Source organism: Varanus komodoensis, unplaced genomic scaffold (genome assembly GCF_004798865.1).
Source record: "Varanus komodoensis strain SLA01 unplaced genomic scaffold, ASM479886v1 scaffold38, whole genome shotgun sequence".
Classification (NCBI taxonomy): Eukaryota; Metazoa; Chordata; class Lepidosauria; order Squamata; family Varanidae; genus Varanus; species Varanus komodoensis.
The window spans coordinates 5,338,104-5,353,792 of record NW_025335909.1 but is presented as its reverse complement, the minus strand read 5'-3'; the positions used below and the strand labels follow the sequence as shown (position 1 = coordinate 5,353,792).

Sequence of the window (15,689 nt, the reverse complement as noted above, 5' to 3'; positions counted from 1 at the left end):
CCCCCCCCCCCTCTCCCTCTCCCCCCCCCCCCCCCCCCCCCCCCCCCAATGGCCAACATGAGGCTTTGAGATCTTTCCATGGTCAATTGTGTGAGAACAAGCCCCTGCTGGGAAGGCTGTGATTTATATCAGCTCACTTGTCACGATTCTGAATGGAAGGGGCCCTCTCAAACGCCACCCACTGCTGTAAAGTTGGTCGGACCGTTGAGGCAAGATAAGGCACATTTGTTGCTGGGATCACGCTTTGGAGTCTGTTTTCCGAAATCCTTTCCCAGCCTTGCTGGCGTGGAGGGAGGATGGGCCGATTGTTCCTAGAGATGAGTAGCACAACGGTAGGCATGCTTGGGTGCTTGCCAAGGGCCCATATCCTAGTAGGGGCCCACTGACAAAAAGCCAGGGAGTTCCCCTTCTTCTCTCCTGCAACCTGTGCCTCACTCTGACCAAAACAATGTCCTTGATGCAAAAGAGGAACAGGTAATGCCATGGCCTACCTTGAAGTGGGCCCTTCACCTGCCAGGCAAGCAATGAATGAGATTTGGGATGAGAAACAAGAGCCGCTGGAAAGAAGGGCAGCAAGGAGATGGATTCCCAGGAGGAGGAGACCCATGGAAGGCACCTTGACCAAGGGCATCCTGAAACCTGCAGCCGGCACTGGTTAGGCTGCATATACAACCTGAGATCCAGGTGCCTTGGGGACTTGCTGCTCATCTCCTCAAAGCTGCCTGTTATCTGAGAACATCCCGCCTGATGAAGCCTTCTTGGTACTGGCACTCGCATCTCCAGGGTGCCATCACGAGGGGTCCACTTGCAGGAGTTTTACATGCAAGGTTAAAGGGCACAAACCTTGCGCTAACCCACCCTTTTTAACCACCAGAGCACTGCCTTATATCAGATGCTGTGTTATTGCTGCAAGAGCTTAGCTCCAGAATCAAATCCAGCGCTTGTTCTGCTGCTCGCGCTGAGATTTAACTCCACGTGGTTCCCTTCTCCCGTTTGCAGTTTTTGCTTGCAGTAGAGAAGGTCAGGTTGCATGATATCATGTCATGTTCTTTCTCTAGGTGTGTGTGTGTGTGTGTGGGGGGGGTGTTCATGTGTGTTAAATATATTGATTCCCTGTGTTTTAGACTGGAGGATCTCTAAAGCAGCTTACACCAATGAATTCAGGCCATATGAGAATAAAACTCCAGGGATGAAGCAGCTGCTTTTTCACAAGCAGTAAAAAAACAATCAAAGCCCCCACCTGCTCGCAAAAACAATGAACTCATCTCTACAGAAAGCGGTGCTCTTTTACCTCCCGTTATGCCCCCAAAGGGTCCAGTCCGTGTTGTGCCCCCCTTTCGGTGGTGGTCTCCAAACCCCCGCAAACTCATAGGAAAGTACAGTCTTCCCACCCAGAGGTGCGCTGTTCCTATATAGCCTGTGAGGAGGAGACACAAACACATTTCCCTCTTTTTGTTTCATTGACCCAGAGATGACCTTTAGCAGGGACTACATTGATCTCACGGGAGCGGGGCCACCACTACCAAGACCTTGTTCTTAACTCTTGCACTTTTAAGCTCAAGAAATGTGATCTGCCCTGAGTTTCTTGGAAGGAAAAGAAAAATGGGGTAAAAATGTAACAAACAGGCAGGCACACAACTCACTTGGCCATAGTCTTCCACAGCATGGTGAGCTGGATTACCTTGCTCTTCCGTCTGTAATGATGATGTCTAATGTATACGTATCAATTAGCACTTGCAAACTTTATGCAAACCACCAGCCTCTTCCGCTCTCTTTTCTGGTGACTTGGTCCATCTTTCCTGGACTCCTCACCACACCTCCTCAGCCCCCAACCACGGCAGTCTCCAGGCTCCCAAGGACTTTCGATGGACATGCACCGCCTCACTCGGCTGGCCTACCAAGATTACCCCTACCCAAATAGCCACAGATCCCCCTTGTTCTATTCCTTGATCTGTTTTGCCCACAGCACAGCTTGTTCCTCTTGATGAGAAGTGAGAAAACGTCACCCTCTCTGGGCTTCCTTTTGCCTGACCTGTAAAAGTTAAACAGCTGAATTATGTAAGAAAAGAGGGAGACAAGTTCCCAGTCAATCATGAAGTCAAAATATCCAAGAGTTTTGGGTGCAGGGCGGGGGGAGAAGGCTGCCGTCTCTTAGTTGGCCTGTCAACTAAGGAAGAAAAAGCTTCTGTTGTTTGTGTTTGTCTGTTTGTTTGGTTTCCTACCGCCACCTCCTTCACTTGGGAAGACGGGCGTTTGCTATGAAGCGAAAGTTGCGGAGCAAGGACTGAATGACTGTGTTATTGAAACGACAGAACATGCCTGGAGAATATTTATGCTCCACACATATCACTTATGCACTGAGGCATCTGTCAGGCTGCTGGACTTTACGTCGGCTGATTACATTTTCGCAAACCGTTTTCTAAGAAGCCCATTCCCACTTCCTTTTGCTGTGCAGCTCGGCGTCCAAAATTTCATTTACAAATTGCGTCTTTTTCTTTCCATCCCCCCGCCCTCTGCCACCCGCACTAATCTCATGGATGGCGCTAATCCTGTATTGTCACTGCAGTGACTCTCCTGTGATGGGAGCACACTAGGGGTGGGATGGCGGGGGGAGCAAGCAATTCCTGTGCTCAGCCGTCTAACCAGCAAAGCCGGGTTTACAAATGTGAGGAAAATCCGGGGTTCTCTTGTCTCACGAGGACATAAACAGCAGGCTTGCGGACGTGATGCTACGACTAATTCCCAGCCTGGGCTGTATTTACTGTGGCTATTTACGATGGTTGGGCATGATTTCCTGATACGATTATTATTTAGAAGGGTTTAGAAAAGTGGGGCAAACCTATGTTGGCTGCGCAGTGCTAATGTGCGGGTTGAGAGGGTGTTTACTGGGAAGAATTAGTGGGTGAGATGGGTGGGAGGGGGGTGCTTAACCCTTTCTCTCGCAGCCCAAACCTCCTGCACCGGTCTCTTCTTGGGCCTGTTCTGTCCCCAGACCACACCTTACGCTGCTGTAAGATGGGGCTTTCAGCCTGCAAATGATGCGTGGGGAGAGGAATACGGAGGGATCACTCACTGGTGGAGGAAAGCTATCCATTTTGGGGATGGGAATCCATCGGATCCCCTGCGCTCAGCTCCCTGGACTCCCGTCCACTTTCTCACAGCCATGAGGCTGAGTTCCCAGGGAGCATGTTTGTGCTACACCATCTGTCCACCGTGTACGTGGACTTCCTTTCTGCTTGGCTCACTTGCTGAGTTACACAGGAGCTGGACTGTGAATGCTAGAGGGGCAGATTCCTTGGTGCTTCGACACCCATAGTGCTGAAACTCATGGTGCGAGAATGGTGGATCCTTGAGAACTTCTGATCTTTGTGATTGCTTTATGGAATTACCGAACTGCAACCTTCCAGACCAATGTGCAGATTGTGATGTAGTTACGAGGTGAGGACTGTGGGACCTCATGCCTCGAGACTGATTTGAAACAATTATGTGGTTTTTATTGACTTAGGATCCTGTTTAAGAACTGTTGGCAACTGCCCAGAGACCTCACGCTTTAACTTTTTAAAAGTGCACATTAGTTTTGAAAAGGGGGTGGAAGAGAGAGCCATGCATAACTATTTGCTGTTATTTTTCAAGGCTGGGCTCGGAAGTGTTTTTGGTCATTCTGTTTCCAGTTGCTGGGTGGCAGGTGGGCTAGAACAAGAAGCGCTGTGGCTTGTAGTCTCCGGGTCCAGGTTGCATCCAGCTGGCTGTGGTGGAAAGTAAAATGTTTGGCTAGACAGTACTTTCCAATGCCGTTTTTCTGGGTGGACACCTCGCACATCCCAGGAGTGTGCCTGAAACAGAGAAATGCAAATGTGGCCCTTGGTTTTCTTATGGCAACCAAGTCCTGCATTGTTGACGTTCGAAGTAAAGCTGTTAACCTTTTGCTTTTGGCAGTGGCGATCACAGGGAGAAAGCCTGATAAAGGAGCAGGAAGAGAGGGATGTGGGGAATGGCGCCATGGAACCTGTGACCTGCCCGGTGCCATGGGTCCAGGGCTTTCCGTGAAGACGCGCCTCCCCTCCCCTCCCCTCCCCTCCCCTCCCCTCCCCTCCCAGTGCCACCACCTGTCTTTGTTCTCTGCTTTCAGAGGAATGATCAAGAACAAAACTGAGAGGGGAGAGAGGGAGGGGGTGACTTTGCAGCTGATTAATCATCAGGAAACTGTAATCTCTAGCAAAGTGTTTGGGATCATTATTCAAAGCCTCCCCACCCCCTCTTTGGGTCTGAAATGAACCAGTGAAGTACAACAGCAGCCTTCTCTAATTATTTCCTTGTGCTCGATGCGGCTTTATTTGTGTATGGGGAGCAAGCCATTGCTCTTTCAGCAAAGAGGAGACAGTTCCCGGGGTCGTGCCTTTTGAGCACCCCCACCGAGTTTATTTGGGGAGCTCACTTGACGAGGCCACAGTACCCTCCCCACCTTTTATTGACAGGCAAAACGGCCTCCAAAAAGCTGAGACTTCCTAATAACATGGGGCTAGGCTTCTCTTTTTCGGTGGACGGCCGTTTCAGGACGTGGCCAGGCCTGGCACTTGGTTAATGCAGGCCAGTCCTCAGCTGCCTGGACCTGTTTTCCTGGCCCGAGTTAGAAAAATACGTAGCAGAGTCCACGGGTCTGGAGGACTCTGACCTGTGGATTCTCCGACAAGCCCTTGAAGGAAGCTCTTCCCGGCACGGCTGTGGATGCATTTGCGCGGGAGAGGAGGAGAGGTCGAACTGGCCCCAGCCATGAGCCATGCCGCACCAGTGCTGGAGTGGCTTATCAGAAGAGGAGTGTGTGTGTATTTGTGTATCCACCGCTCCCTCCCATGGCCTCTCTTCCCCATATTCGGATGGCCGGCATCTGCAGCACGCAATATCTAGGTCAGCCAAGTACACGTCTGACCAGATGTTAGGTAACATATTGCTTCCTCTCTTGGGAGTGAAAAGGTTGCAAAGGCCTGAAGGATGATGGGAGCTCTCTTTGGGAACAAGCCAAATTCGACAGAGAACTGGAAAGCTGCGAGAAGGGAGGGAAGGCAGTTGCAGCAAGAACATGCAAGGAATTATCACTCTTGATTTCACTGCAGGCTCCGCCAACCAAAGTGGGGGCATTTTCCTTCTGGCTGGGTTCTTCTGAAATACGATCCTCTCCCCCTCCGTTCCCCTTCCTCCTCCTTCAAAGGCAGCCAGCAGAACTTTGGCTAAAGCAAAGCTATCCAACATCGTATCCTCTGCCGTCTGAGAAAGGTTGCACCATGCTTTTCTTCTGTAAAGTCCAAAAGGTGGCAAACTAAAACAAAAGGAAGGCAATCTATGTCACTCTCTATCTAGTTGATTAAAAAAGGTTATTGTAACAATACAAGCTGAGCTTGAAAGTAGGATCTAGGAAATGCCAAAGCTGTTAAAAAGACAGTTGAACAAAAATTGATTTCACTGGGTGTCCAGTGGGCCTGGAGAAACACAGGGGGCTGCCTTATTTGGAGTCAGACTACCGTCATCCAGATCATAATTTCCTGTAGAAAAAATAGGGTAATTCTACAATCACGGTGCCACCCCCAGAAAAGCCATGTTGATGGGAGCCACCAGTCTGGCTTCAGAAGGTGAAGGCATCCAGGTATAGGTCTTGGATGATGACCTGAACACCTGGGAAGGTTTGCAGGGGAGTCAGCTTCCTTATGGTCATGCTGGTGATGATTTCATGGGGTTCTGTGATTTTTGACAGCATGGCTGTTCAGGTTTGGGACAAGACAGGTGAGTGTGCTTTTTCAAGCCTGCGAGCACCTCTGTATAAAGAGCGGGGGCCCTAGACTTTTGCTCCCTTGAGCCAAGCAGTGGTTCCCCTTTGCAATACTGGGTTTAAGAAACACATTTAAAACACATGCAAAAGCCACGGACGTCTCAAAGGTGACTTTCCCCACAGGGCTATTTCTGATGGTTTCCCTCCCAATGCAATTGAAACTGGAACTTGCAAACATAAAAAACCCTCTTTGAACTTTCCTCTCTGTTCTGCTGCACACATGTGGTGAAATTGCCCCATCTCCATAATTGCACAAACCTCAAGCAGATCTCAACCCAGGCCCGGAAGTGATTGACTTAATCTTTATATTGATCAATGGGGGAGGCAGTTGTTTTGTTTTTCATTTTTGTGCGGGTTCTTTTTATGCCTGTGCAAAGTATTTCAAGATGTCTGCAAAGACAGCACTGGAGATGGTTGGAAAGTCAGTTGTAGCAGAGGAGGGGGATTCAGTGGTGGGGGTTCTACTTTTTTATTTCGGGGATTTGAATAGATTTGGACAGAAAGGTCAGCTGGATAGCAACAAGTAGACTTGACAATATGGTATACACTTTCCTCCATCTGGAACCTGGTGCGGCTACATTTCTGTGGCTTAAAGGCCAAAAGATAAAGCATGCCCCCCACCACACCCCCGTGAACATTTCCATCCTCTTCTTTGAACTTTCAGCTTTCAGTTTTACAAAGTATTATCTAGATCCTTTCTTTGTACAAAGAATAAGGAAACTCCCTTCACTGTCTCCTGTTGGCTGCATGTTTTCCTCTTTTCTCAGACCTTCCCCACCTTTTGCATCATATATTTTAAACTGCGGCGTAGGGGGCAGATCTCATTTTTTCACTCAGTGGTAAGCCGCTCCAGAAGACTTTTTCTGGCTCCAGATGACAAAAATGCCATCAGTAAAGAAACAAAGCTAATTTTGCCCTAAAAGCTCAGTGAGACTAGAACTGGCCTCCCCGATGAGCAATTCAGTTCATTTTTAAATCAGGATTTACTTTCTGGATCAAACATGGACTCACATCCAATTTGCAGTGAAAGTCTGTATAGTTCCAATTTTGAAATATCATCCATGGACTAAAAAAAATGCTTGTGTCTGAAAGCATGCCAAAATTTGAAAAATGCACCCGAAAAAATGTACTTTTCAAAAATGCGCACAGCTTCAATTTATGAAAGGGAGAAGAAGTTGTGCATTTTGGAGACGTGCACAGTTGCTGAGTACAGTTGGAAAACTGTGCTGGAAAAGAACCGCCCATTTCATGTGGAAAGCAAAGGAAAAGCTGGCAGTCTCACGCTGGCAGGAGCTGGAACAAAGTTTGAGATGGAATTTAGAAAACTTTGGCGAGCTCAAGTTTTGCTCATTTGCACATGCCTAACAAAAAGTGCAAAAGGGTTTGTGTGCATGCGTGTGCGTGCATATATGCATGTAACTATAGCCTATCATCCACCACCATGGTGTAGGCTGAACAGAGCTGGGTCAATTGAAACAAAACTGCTTCCGTGGATGAAGATTGTTCATGGATGAATGTTCTTTTGAGTCGTGCCAGATTTGCTGTGTCCCTGTGACCAAATGGTCAAGAACAGGTTGAATGGATGGAGCAAATGGCCTTCCCCCCTCTGACTTTCCCCGTGATGGCAGTTTTGTGCACATCTGCAATCTCCTGGGGCTCTGAGGCTGCTCTTGGTCTAATTTTGATGTGGCAGCTAGGTGGGGGATGCTGGGGTGGGATGGTAGCCAATGAACTCCAAGGGAGTGGATATCAGATGGTACTCAGGGAGCCCCCTCTGCTGGCTAAATGGCAAAGTGAAGGAAGTTCTTGGCTGCAAGGGGAGCTGAGGGTTTGTGTTCCAAAAGTGAAACGATGTAGGATAGACATCCAAGTAGCAAAGGGATTATTTAGGCAGCGCAGTAGCTAAGCTGGCATATGTGTTGAGCTCCACTTTCTGCTCTTGCATGGTCAATGGAGCAGTCCTTTGCCTTCTGCACTCCAGAATTCGCTTTCCTGACTGCTTTGCTTTCCTCCAGCTTTCTATAACCTGCCAGTCTAGGCTCAAAGATGGCCCTAAGCTGAACCCTGTCCAGGCTGTGACAACAAAGCCTTTTGGGGAAAACACACACATGGAAATATATGCAGATTTTCATGCCAACAACAGCGACAACGCTCCAAATCTTAGAAGGACTCAAGCATAAACCAGCTTCGAGATGGAATTTGAGTGTGAGTTTTATTGATTCTCACACCCCGGACCGCAGGCAGGGGCATGCCTCCCACTCCTTTCTGTGCTGGTCAAGGCCATTCCTATGGAATTTTATTTATTTACTCCAGTTTTATACCACCCAGCATCCAAAGGGTGCTGTAGAACGTCACCCTGGCACCTTCTGAGGCTTTGCCAAAAGCTTTTCACAGTCAGGAGAAAAAGAAAGAACCTGAAGGTTGCCTTTAAAACAAGATTGCAGGAGAAAGTAGAACCATCTCTGTGCCAGAGCATGTGCTTGGCCCCTCAGCTCTGGTCCTCCGGCACCTAAGATGCTATAAAGCAGGGGGAGACTCTGCCCCATTTGGTCTGGGGGCACCAAGTGTGCGTTCCTGATCATTGTGTTGCCCCCTGTGGCTCCTAGGCAGGGAGGGAGGTGGGTATGCAAGAAGCTGCTGGCAGGACATATTCCCCTGCAGGAGAGAGACCTGGCTGTGCAGGCTGCCCCATGAAGGTCTCTCTCTGTTATGGCAATAGGCATTTCGATGTTGTGCATAGGATGTGGGCCCCTGCCATGCGCCAGGCAGAGAGTATGGTGGAACCTGCAGCCCATGGATACCTGCCTTGAGCATATTTCACCAGCTGGTCTATGAGAACCATGGCAGACCCATAAAATCAGTTCAGCCTGGGGCTGCATAGCTCCTTGAAGATGTCCAGGTGTTCTCCCTTAGGTGTGGGGCTTATTGCAGAGCAGGGATGCCTTTCAAAATATCTTGGACCCGTCTTTCTCCAACGGTGTGGCAGTGTGCTGTAAGAAAGTGGGTGGGGGGGGGGATCCCAAAGATTAACTGAATACTTCTTGTGAATCCAAAGTACTCATTCACAGAAGAATCTTCCCATTTGCAGGCCTCTCTTGAATGGCCGTGGTTAGGAACACAGGAATTCACAATATGCCTATTATTCTGTTAGTCATTCAGACTAATAATCTATTAGTCAATTTATTACAGTATCCTCTGTGCCAAAGGGAGACAGAAATAAGACCACTAGATGGTTTGGATTTTAGCTCCTAGCATTCCTGAACATAAGCTCTGCTGGGAGAAGCTTCTGGGAGTTGGAATCCAGAACTTCTGGAGATCTACACATCCCTGGTTTATGCTGATGGTAAAGCTCCAGAGGTTCAGAGATCCCTACCCTTCCTGAAGAAGCTGGGGACAGGGCCTGGGTCCTTGTGCCTTATTGCTGGTTTATGGGTCCCACCACGACAGAGGAAACTCTTCTATGCCGAATCTGACCATGGGACCATCTGGCTCAGTAATGTTTACTCCAGTCTTCTCCAACTCTTTTGGATGAAGTCCTTTTAGACTTAGGCAGCATGATACTTTGACCCAGGATGAAGGCAAGACAGATGTATTGATTCCATGAAATCAGTTCTCTATGTGTCTTATGGAATCTTGGGTATCTTTCATTCCTTTTCTCACTCATTGATGGAAACTTGGGGTGAGAGAGTTAACCAGAACTGAGGACTACTCCTGCTAATTTGGGCAGGTGGAACTCTTGTACCCTTCCTAGTGGAGGGATCCGGCAAACAGCTGCTCTGCCACTAGGTGAACCGAGTGTTGGATCGGATGGCCCTTTGGTCAGATTCACCAAAATCCAAACACATTTGAATCTGTTGCATATTTCTCCAAATTCCTTCCCTAGCAGTCTGAAACATCTTGAGAGCCGGCTGGTCAAGTGGTCTCCAGCCACTCTCTGGGGTTTCAGGCAGAGGCCCTTTCTAGCCTTACCTGGAAACTCCAGGGATTGAACCTGGGGCCTTCTGTATACAAAACAGATGTTCTGCCACTGAGCTAGAGGTCTTTCCTGGAAGCTTTCTGGGACCACCATAGCTCCTGGCAGCAGGACTGGTGGGTGGCAGTGCCTCTCAGCAGAACCAGTGGTGCTTGAGCCAGCAAGCCGAAAGCTTGCTTGAATGGATGTTTCTACATTACCTGCATTGCTGCAGCTGCCCTAAATGGGAACAGACGCTTTGACTCTGCATCTCTGTTTCCAATTCAGTCTGAGTGGACAAGTTATGAAATGAGATCACCACCGGCGGGGACTGGAGAGGCCAGAAAAAATCTACAAAGCAAGACTAGTTTGAAAACACAAAATAAATGACTACCTTCTGTCCAGCAATCAAAGGAAGGGGACACCCTCCCTCTTTCTCCCTCTCTCCATGTTGTTTCATTTTCTATGCCAGGATCCAAGCTAATTAGCTGGAAGGAAGGAAGTGGTTCCAAATTTTAGGTTGCTCACTGCCTGTTTGAGCTGAAATGGTGAATATGTGTTCATCTGCAATTGATGAGCTGTGGGGTCCCTGCTAAGACTCCCAGAAATGATGGCATGGCATGATGCAATGGAAGGTTTATGAAGAAACAAAAGCTTCTGCTCACCAGACTCCTTTCAGTTCCATCTCATTCTGATTCAGTTCCATATCAGATTGCGAACTTTGCTTTTCTCCTTTTCTCAAGAAAATCTGTGCCTGTTTTCATCTGATGTTTCCAAATGTGTGCATGCATCGTGCTTATCTTTGAAATGTAGCCCTTCTTCTCCCACTGAAGTGTATTCCTGCACGTCTTTCACAAGTGTGCGTGTTTTCCCCCTGGGCAGCTTTCAAATATAGGCATGCTGGAATCTCTGAACTTTTGGAGGCCTATCCTCAGCACCGAGCCATGAGGAACAGAAGATCTCCAGAAGGTTTGGACTTCAACCCCCAGAAGTTTCTGCCAGCAGAGCCTATAATCAGGAATGCTGGGAGCTGAAGTCCCAAACATCTGGAAGTCTACTTTCCGCTGTTCCCCAGCATATATGAGTTGTCAAAGCATTTGGAAAGCACCGGCTGGGGGAAGGCTGCCTCCAGAGAAGGGGTGTCTGTGGTCTTCCAAGCAGCTTTGACCATCACTTAGGAATTATATTGCTTGATGACTGGAATTGACTTGTTTGGAGGAGGGAGCGTGTGTGCAAAGGAAGACGTATTTCCTGGAGCTCAATGGGGGAGGCAAGATACGAATCAGTTGTGGGTTTTAATTGGCCACTTGATGGTCTCAAGCAGACTCTAAGTTTGGGTGGTTTGAGGTGTGGCGCCTAGTGGAAAAGAGTTTGTGGTGGGGCAAGGTGCTGGGCATGTGTTGACCCAGTCTCCCCAGCTCTGAAGATTCCATTTATTCAAAGGAATGGCTGATGGATTTGTGGAGAGTTGGACTGTCAGTGCCTAATAATCTTGATGGCTCTTTCATGAGAAGCTACTGTTGCAATGGATGTGCATCCCAGCCTTTTTCAACCGAGCGCCTTCCAGATACTTTGGTCTTTGGCTCCCATCAGTCCCAGCCAGCATGGTCAACACTCAGGAATGCCAGGAGTAGAAGCACAAACACATCTGGAAAGCACCAAGTTGGAGAATGCTGTGACACACTTTCTCACCATTTCTTCTGAAGGACATCAACAAAAAAGCTAATCACCAGGAATATAGTTTCTCTTATGGAATTGTATCTCAGCATCCAGAATCCCAGCCTCAGAAAGATGAGAAATGATTCTGTCTGAACAACGGATGGGACACAGAACAACCGGCCACCTCCCCTTCTTTCCAGGACTGCAACAGAGTGCAATTTCAGTGACATGGGGGCAGTGGGGGAACAGGGTTCCTACGAACTCACCCCTTGCCTCCCCACTCCATAACCTGGTTTTAATTAGTCCCCCTTTTATGAGCTCTGCTCCAAAGTCAGACATCAATCGGGAGGCCCCCCGTCTTCTGAAGTTTTCCTGTTCTGCTGGGCGCTCGCAAGAGAAGGGGGAAAGCTCTGACTCTTCTGTATGTTAATAAGGAGCTGGTAATGGAAACCAGTCCCGGGATGTTGATTTAGTCTGGTTCCCTGCCAAGGGAGGGGTGAAAGTTCAGGCGTCAGCTCATGTTTCCAAGCCTCATTCTTCAGGGTGGACTTGGGGAGGGGGCGGCACCTCTTAATAGTTTCTCATTAAGGGCTGCTCTGTTGTGTGGCTAAATCCTTTTGGGTTTCAAGTACGGAACAGAATCTTATTTAAAAAAAAACGCCGCCAAAGAGAGTGGCAGATTTACCAGTAAATAAAGGGATTAAAGGAAGATTTGGCAGCCTTGCTGGACTGGGAGGCAGAAGTGCCCTTTGAAGAGCATCCCACATCCTTGGCCCTGTGGTTAAAGGTGGTGTGACTTGCAGCTTTGATGCTCTGCCACAAAGACGGCACCATGGGGCAGGGGCTGAGCTGCAGGCTGGTGGGGTGGGCGTGCCATCCCAAGGAATTTTATCCCGGCCTAAATGGATCTTGCTGTGCAAACATTGTCAGCTTGTGCCTGCTTCCTCTGGGAACTTGAAGAGCGTTTGTTCCCGGGATGCTCCATGTTGGAGTGTCTTTGTGACTCAAGGAAGCCTCACGCTGACTGAATTTTAATGGCTCTTGATTTATGACAGTTTTCACATCGGGCAAATCAGCCACCTCCCTTTGGCAAGCCGGGATCATTGCCCTCAGATTGGAGGTACGGCTTGAACTTTGGGGGATCCACAGCCACCACCCATGGCAGAGCACTTCTTCCAGCTGGTGCCATCCAGATGTTTTGAACTACAGTTGCCAGCATGCTGACTGGGGCGGAAGTCCAGAAGGTCTGGAGGACTCAAGCTTAACTCCATGGCAGAGTGTGTGCTCCTCACCCTTTGCTTCTGAGCACCCTCCACTAGGTGCTTTCCTGGGTGTTCTCCAGGTTCTTTCTCTCACTGTGAAATTTTGAAGGTTTAGAAGGTTTCTCCCAAGGTTTAGAAGTAATGGTTGAAAGCCAACCATTTGAGGCAGTGCCTTCAGAAACTCTTTCTGCTCCGTTGCACTGGTGGTACCAGAGTTCAGTGGAAGGCACACACCACTGGCCCCCTCTTGTGGTGATCTTCCAAACGACTCAGAAAATAAGGCCCAAGAGCCAGATCTCCAGCATCCTCAGCCAAAGAACCCAAAGGACCATTGCTAGCTCCCCTCACCCCTGTCTCAACATTGGAAGCCCCTTGGAGAGCAGCCCGTTGATCTCCAAGGTGCTCCAGTCAAGGTCTCTACTTCTGCTTGAAATGAGTTCTATTTATAAGCTGTCTTTGAGCTGTTAATTCAGCTGAGGCATCTATTAAGGGCTGTGGCCCTAACTGAAAAGGGAAGAGAAATGGACTGCCATTAAAAGAAAGAAAAAGGGGAGAAATCCAAGGCTGGCTCTGGTGTTTCTCTGTTCCAGTGTGCCTCCTTCTCTTTAATTAGCTGGCCTAATACAAGGAAACAGCACATTAGAAAAGCTGTCTGACAGGAGAAACATTGTAACAATGCAGAGCTAATTAGGAAACATCTGCATGATTTTTTCCCACTATTATAAAGGTGTGACCTATTTTATTTGTCTTACCTTGATGGAGCATAGAAAGTATCAGGAGATACAAACAAGAGAGGAGTTCAGCTTAGCACTGATGGAGGCATCGTTCTTTCCTTGCCTGGAACTGGCAGATCTCCTTAATCACAGGTGACAGATGACCCCAAAATGCAAGATGGATGTGTGTGGGGTGGGGGGTGGGGATTCTCCCTCATCGGTGCTCCCATCAGTTTCAGGGATGTGATGTCCATACCAAAGTGCATGGCTCTGATTTTCCACTCATGGCTTGGGGAAAAGTGTCAGAAGTCTGGCCAAGCTGAGGCCAGTAATTACCCAGAATGCATCCCTGTGTTCACATGGGATGTGTCTTTTTGGGGTGTTGATAAAACGGTGCATGAACTGCCTTCGGGAAAGGCCACAGGTCTGTGGTGAAGCACACGCTCTCTATGTTGAAGTTCCAGCTTCAGTCTGTGCCATCTCCAGGTGGAAGGATGAGGAGGCAGGTGATGCCAAAATTTTTCCCTGCCTGAGTCTCTGCAGAGCCATGGCCAGGCAGCTCAAGCAGTTGTGGCCTAGATGGGGAAACAGCTTTGAGCAAAATACCTTTCCTGGGCTAGAAACACAGAAAGCTACTGGGGTCTGAGAGGCAGTTTATCCCGTCTGGACATTAGCCTGAAGTTTAAAGGTTCTGTCCATGGTGCTGAACGCTATCCTCAAAATACTTTCAGGCTTTTTTTGGTCCAAAAGATGGAGCTACATCTTCCTTGAGGAGTGCAGAGATGGAACATTAATCTTATGACTAGGACTGGCATTTCCACTTTATGAGAACAGAATCCTCATAAGCATCCAGCAAAGATATTCTAGCCTAGTCTGCTGAGTCTGGTGAAAAGGTCCCCAGGATGCACAGACTCCATGGCTTTGCATGGTATCTCCTCCATGACCTATGGGCATTCAGGGTTAAGTACAGATCATGCTGCACCTAAGCATTCCAGCAAAAACCTCCGATGGCTGCCAAGAATGACTATGTAAGGAGCATTCGGCTCTCTCTGCAGTTTCCTTATGTGAGGTCTGGGGCAGCCCCTGAGCAGTTGAGCTTTCCCAGGCTCTGGGTTGGACTCATGCACTCAGGATGGCTGTTGAGCTCTCCTAAACCAAGATTCCAGGAATGCGCTTCCTGCCTGGCCTAGCAAGTTTCAGCCTGCTGTTGCAGGCTGATTCCTGGCTTGGCCTCTTGGGCTTGATGCCTGGGTGCCAGACCTTGCCATAACTCCAACAGAAAGAAACTGGAGGAGGTGTCAAAACTTGTCTGGGACTTTGGACTTTACACTGGAGTAGCTAGAGTTCACTTGGCATGGTACTGACTGTGCAATGCTTTGGATCCTGGCCCTCATTCCAGAAAAAAATAGATGCCCCACAGAGACAGGAGATCCAGGATTCCGATTTTGCAGACTCTCCATTTTGAGGGTTGCAAAACAGAGCAAATTCCTAGTCTTTATGGCCATGGCGATAAGCTTGAATGGGTGGCATCATGGTCAAGGTTGGATGATTCAGCATTTGCAATAGTTCCACCTGACTAGTGAAAGCAGGATCCATTTTGCAAGCTAGTAAGCACTGCAGTGGGACCCTGTGGCCTGATCATGCATTGAATAAGAGTCCAGAATCTGACTAGATGTGCTGTTGGTATTGCCTGGACACAGAATTGTGTATTTGGGCAGATCCATCCATCTATAATATTTTTATTCCATCTACTCTGCCTGTGGCATCTCTAGGTGGCTCTATACTCTACTCAGGCCCATCTGAGGGCAACTGGGCAACCCAGTTGAGGTGCCAGCCATGCAGAATGGTCTAACTGAGTTAGCAGCAGCAGCTGAGGATTCCCACAGGGAGATGTAGAACCGTCATCAATGGAAACCTTTGAGAATGGATTGACCTGAATGTGGAGCAGGATCAGCTTCAAAATGAGTGCATTTCAAAAAATTCATGCAACTGAGGTGTACGTTTGGGGGAAATATACATGGTAATGCTTGTGGGTTTCCATGCAAAAAGAAAGAAAATAAAGCTCTCAATCTGATACAGAACAAGTTTTGAGATGCAGTTCAGAGAATTTTGAGAAGCTCAAGTTTTGCTGATCTGCTCACGCCAGTTGATGTCAGGGATGACCTGGAAGTAGGGTCAGTTGAAACCTATTTATACGCTGAGATATGCCTGCCTGCCTGCCTGCCTGCCTGCCTGCCTGCCTGCCTGCCTGCCTGCCTGCCTGCCTGCCTGCCTGCCTGCCT

The 15,689-nt window shown here is 48.5% G+C and overlaps 1 protein-coding gene across 1 annotated transcript in view; it reads left to right on the top strand.

The window, feature by feature from the left end:
• The first annotated feature begins 5,747 nt into the window (after positions 1 to 5,747).
• The window catches only part of TMEM132C (transmembrane protein 132C), a 105,095-nt gene continuing 95,153 nt past the window's right edge, over positions 5,748 to 15,689 (top strand). The window contains exon 1 of the mRNA XM_044440944.1: positions 5,748 to 5,775. Within this exon, the coding sequence (XP_044296879.1) occupies positions 5,748 to 5,775 (28 nt within the window). The remainder of the gene's footprint in view (positions 5,776 to 15,689) is intronic.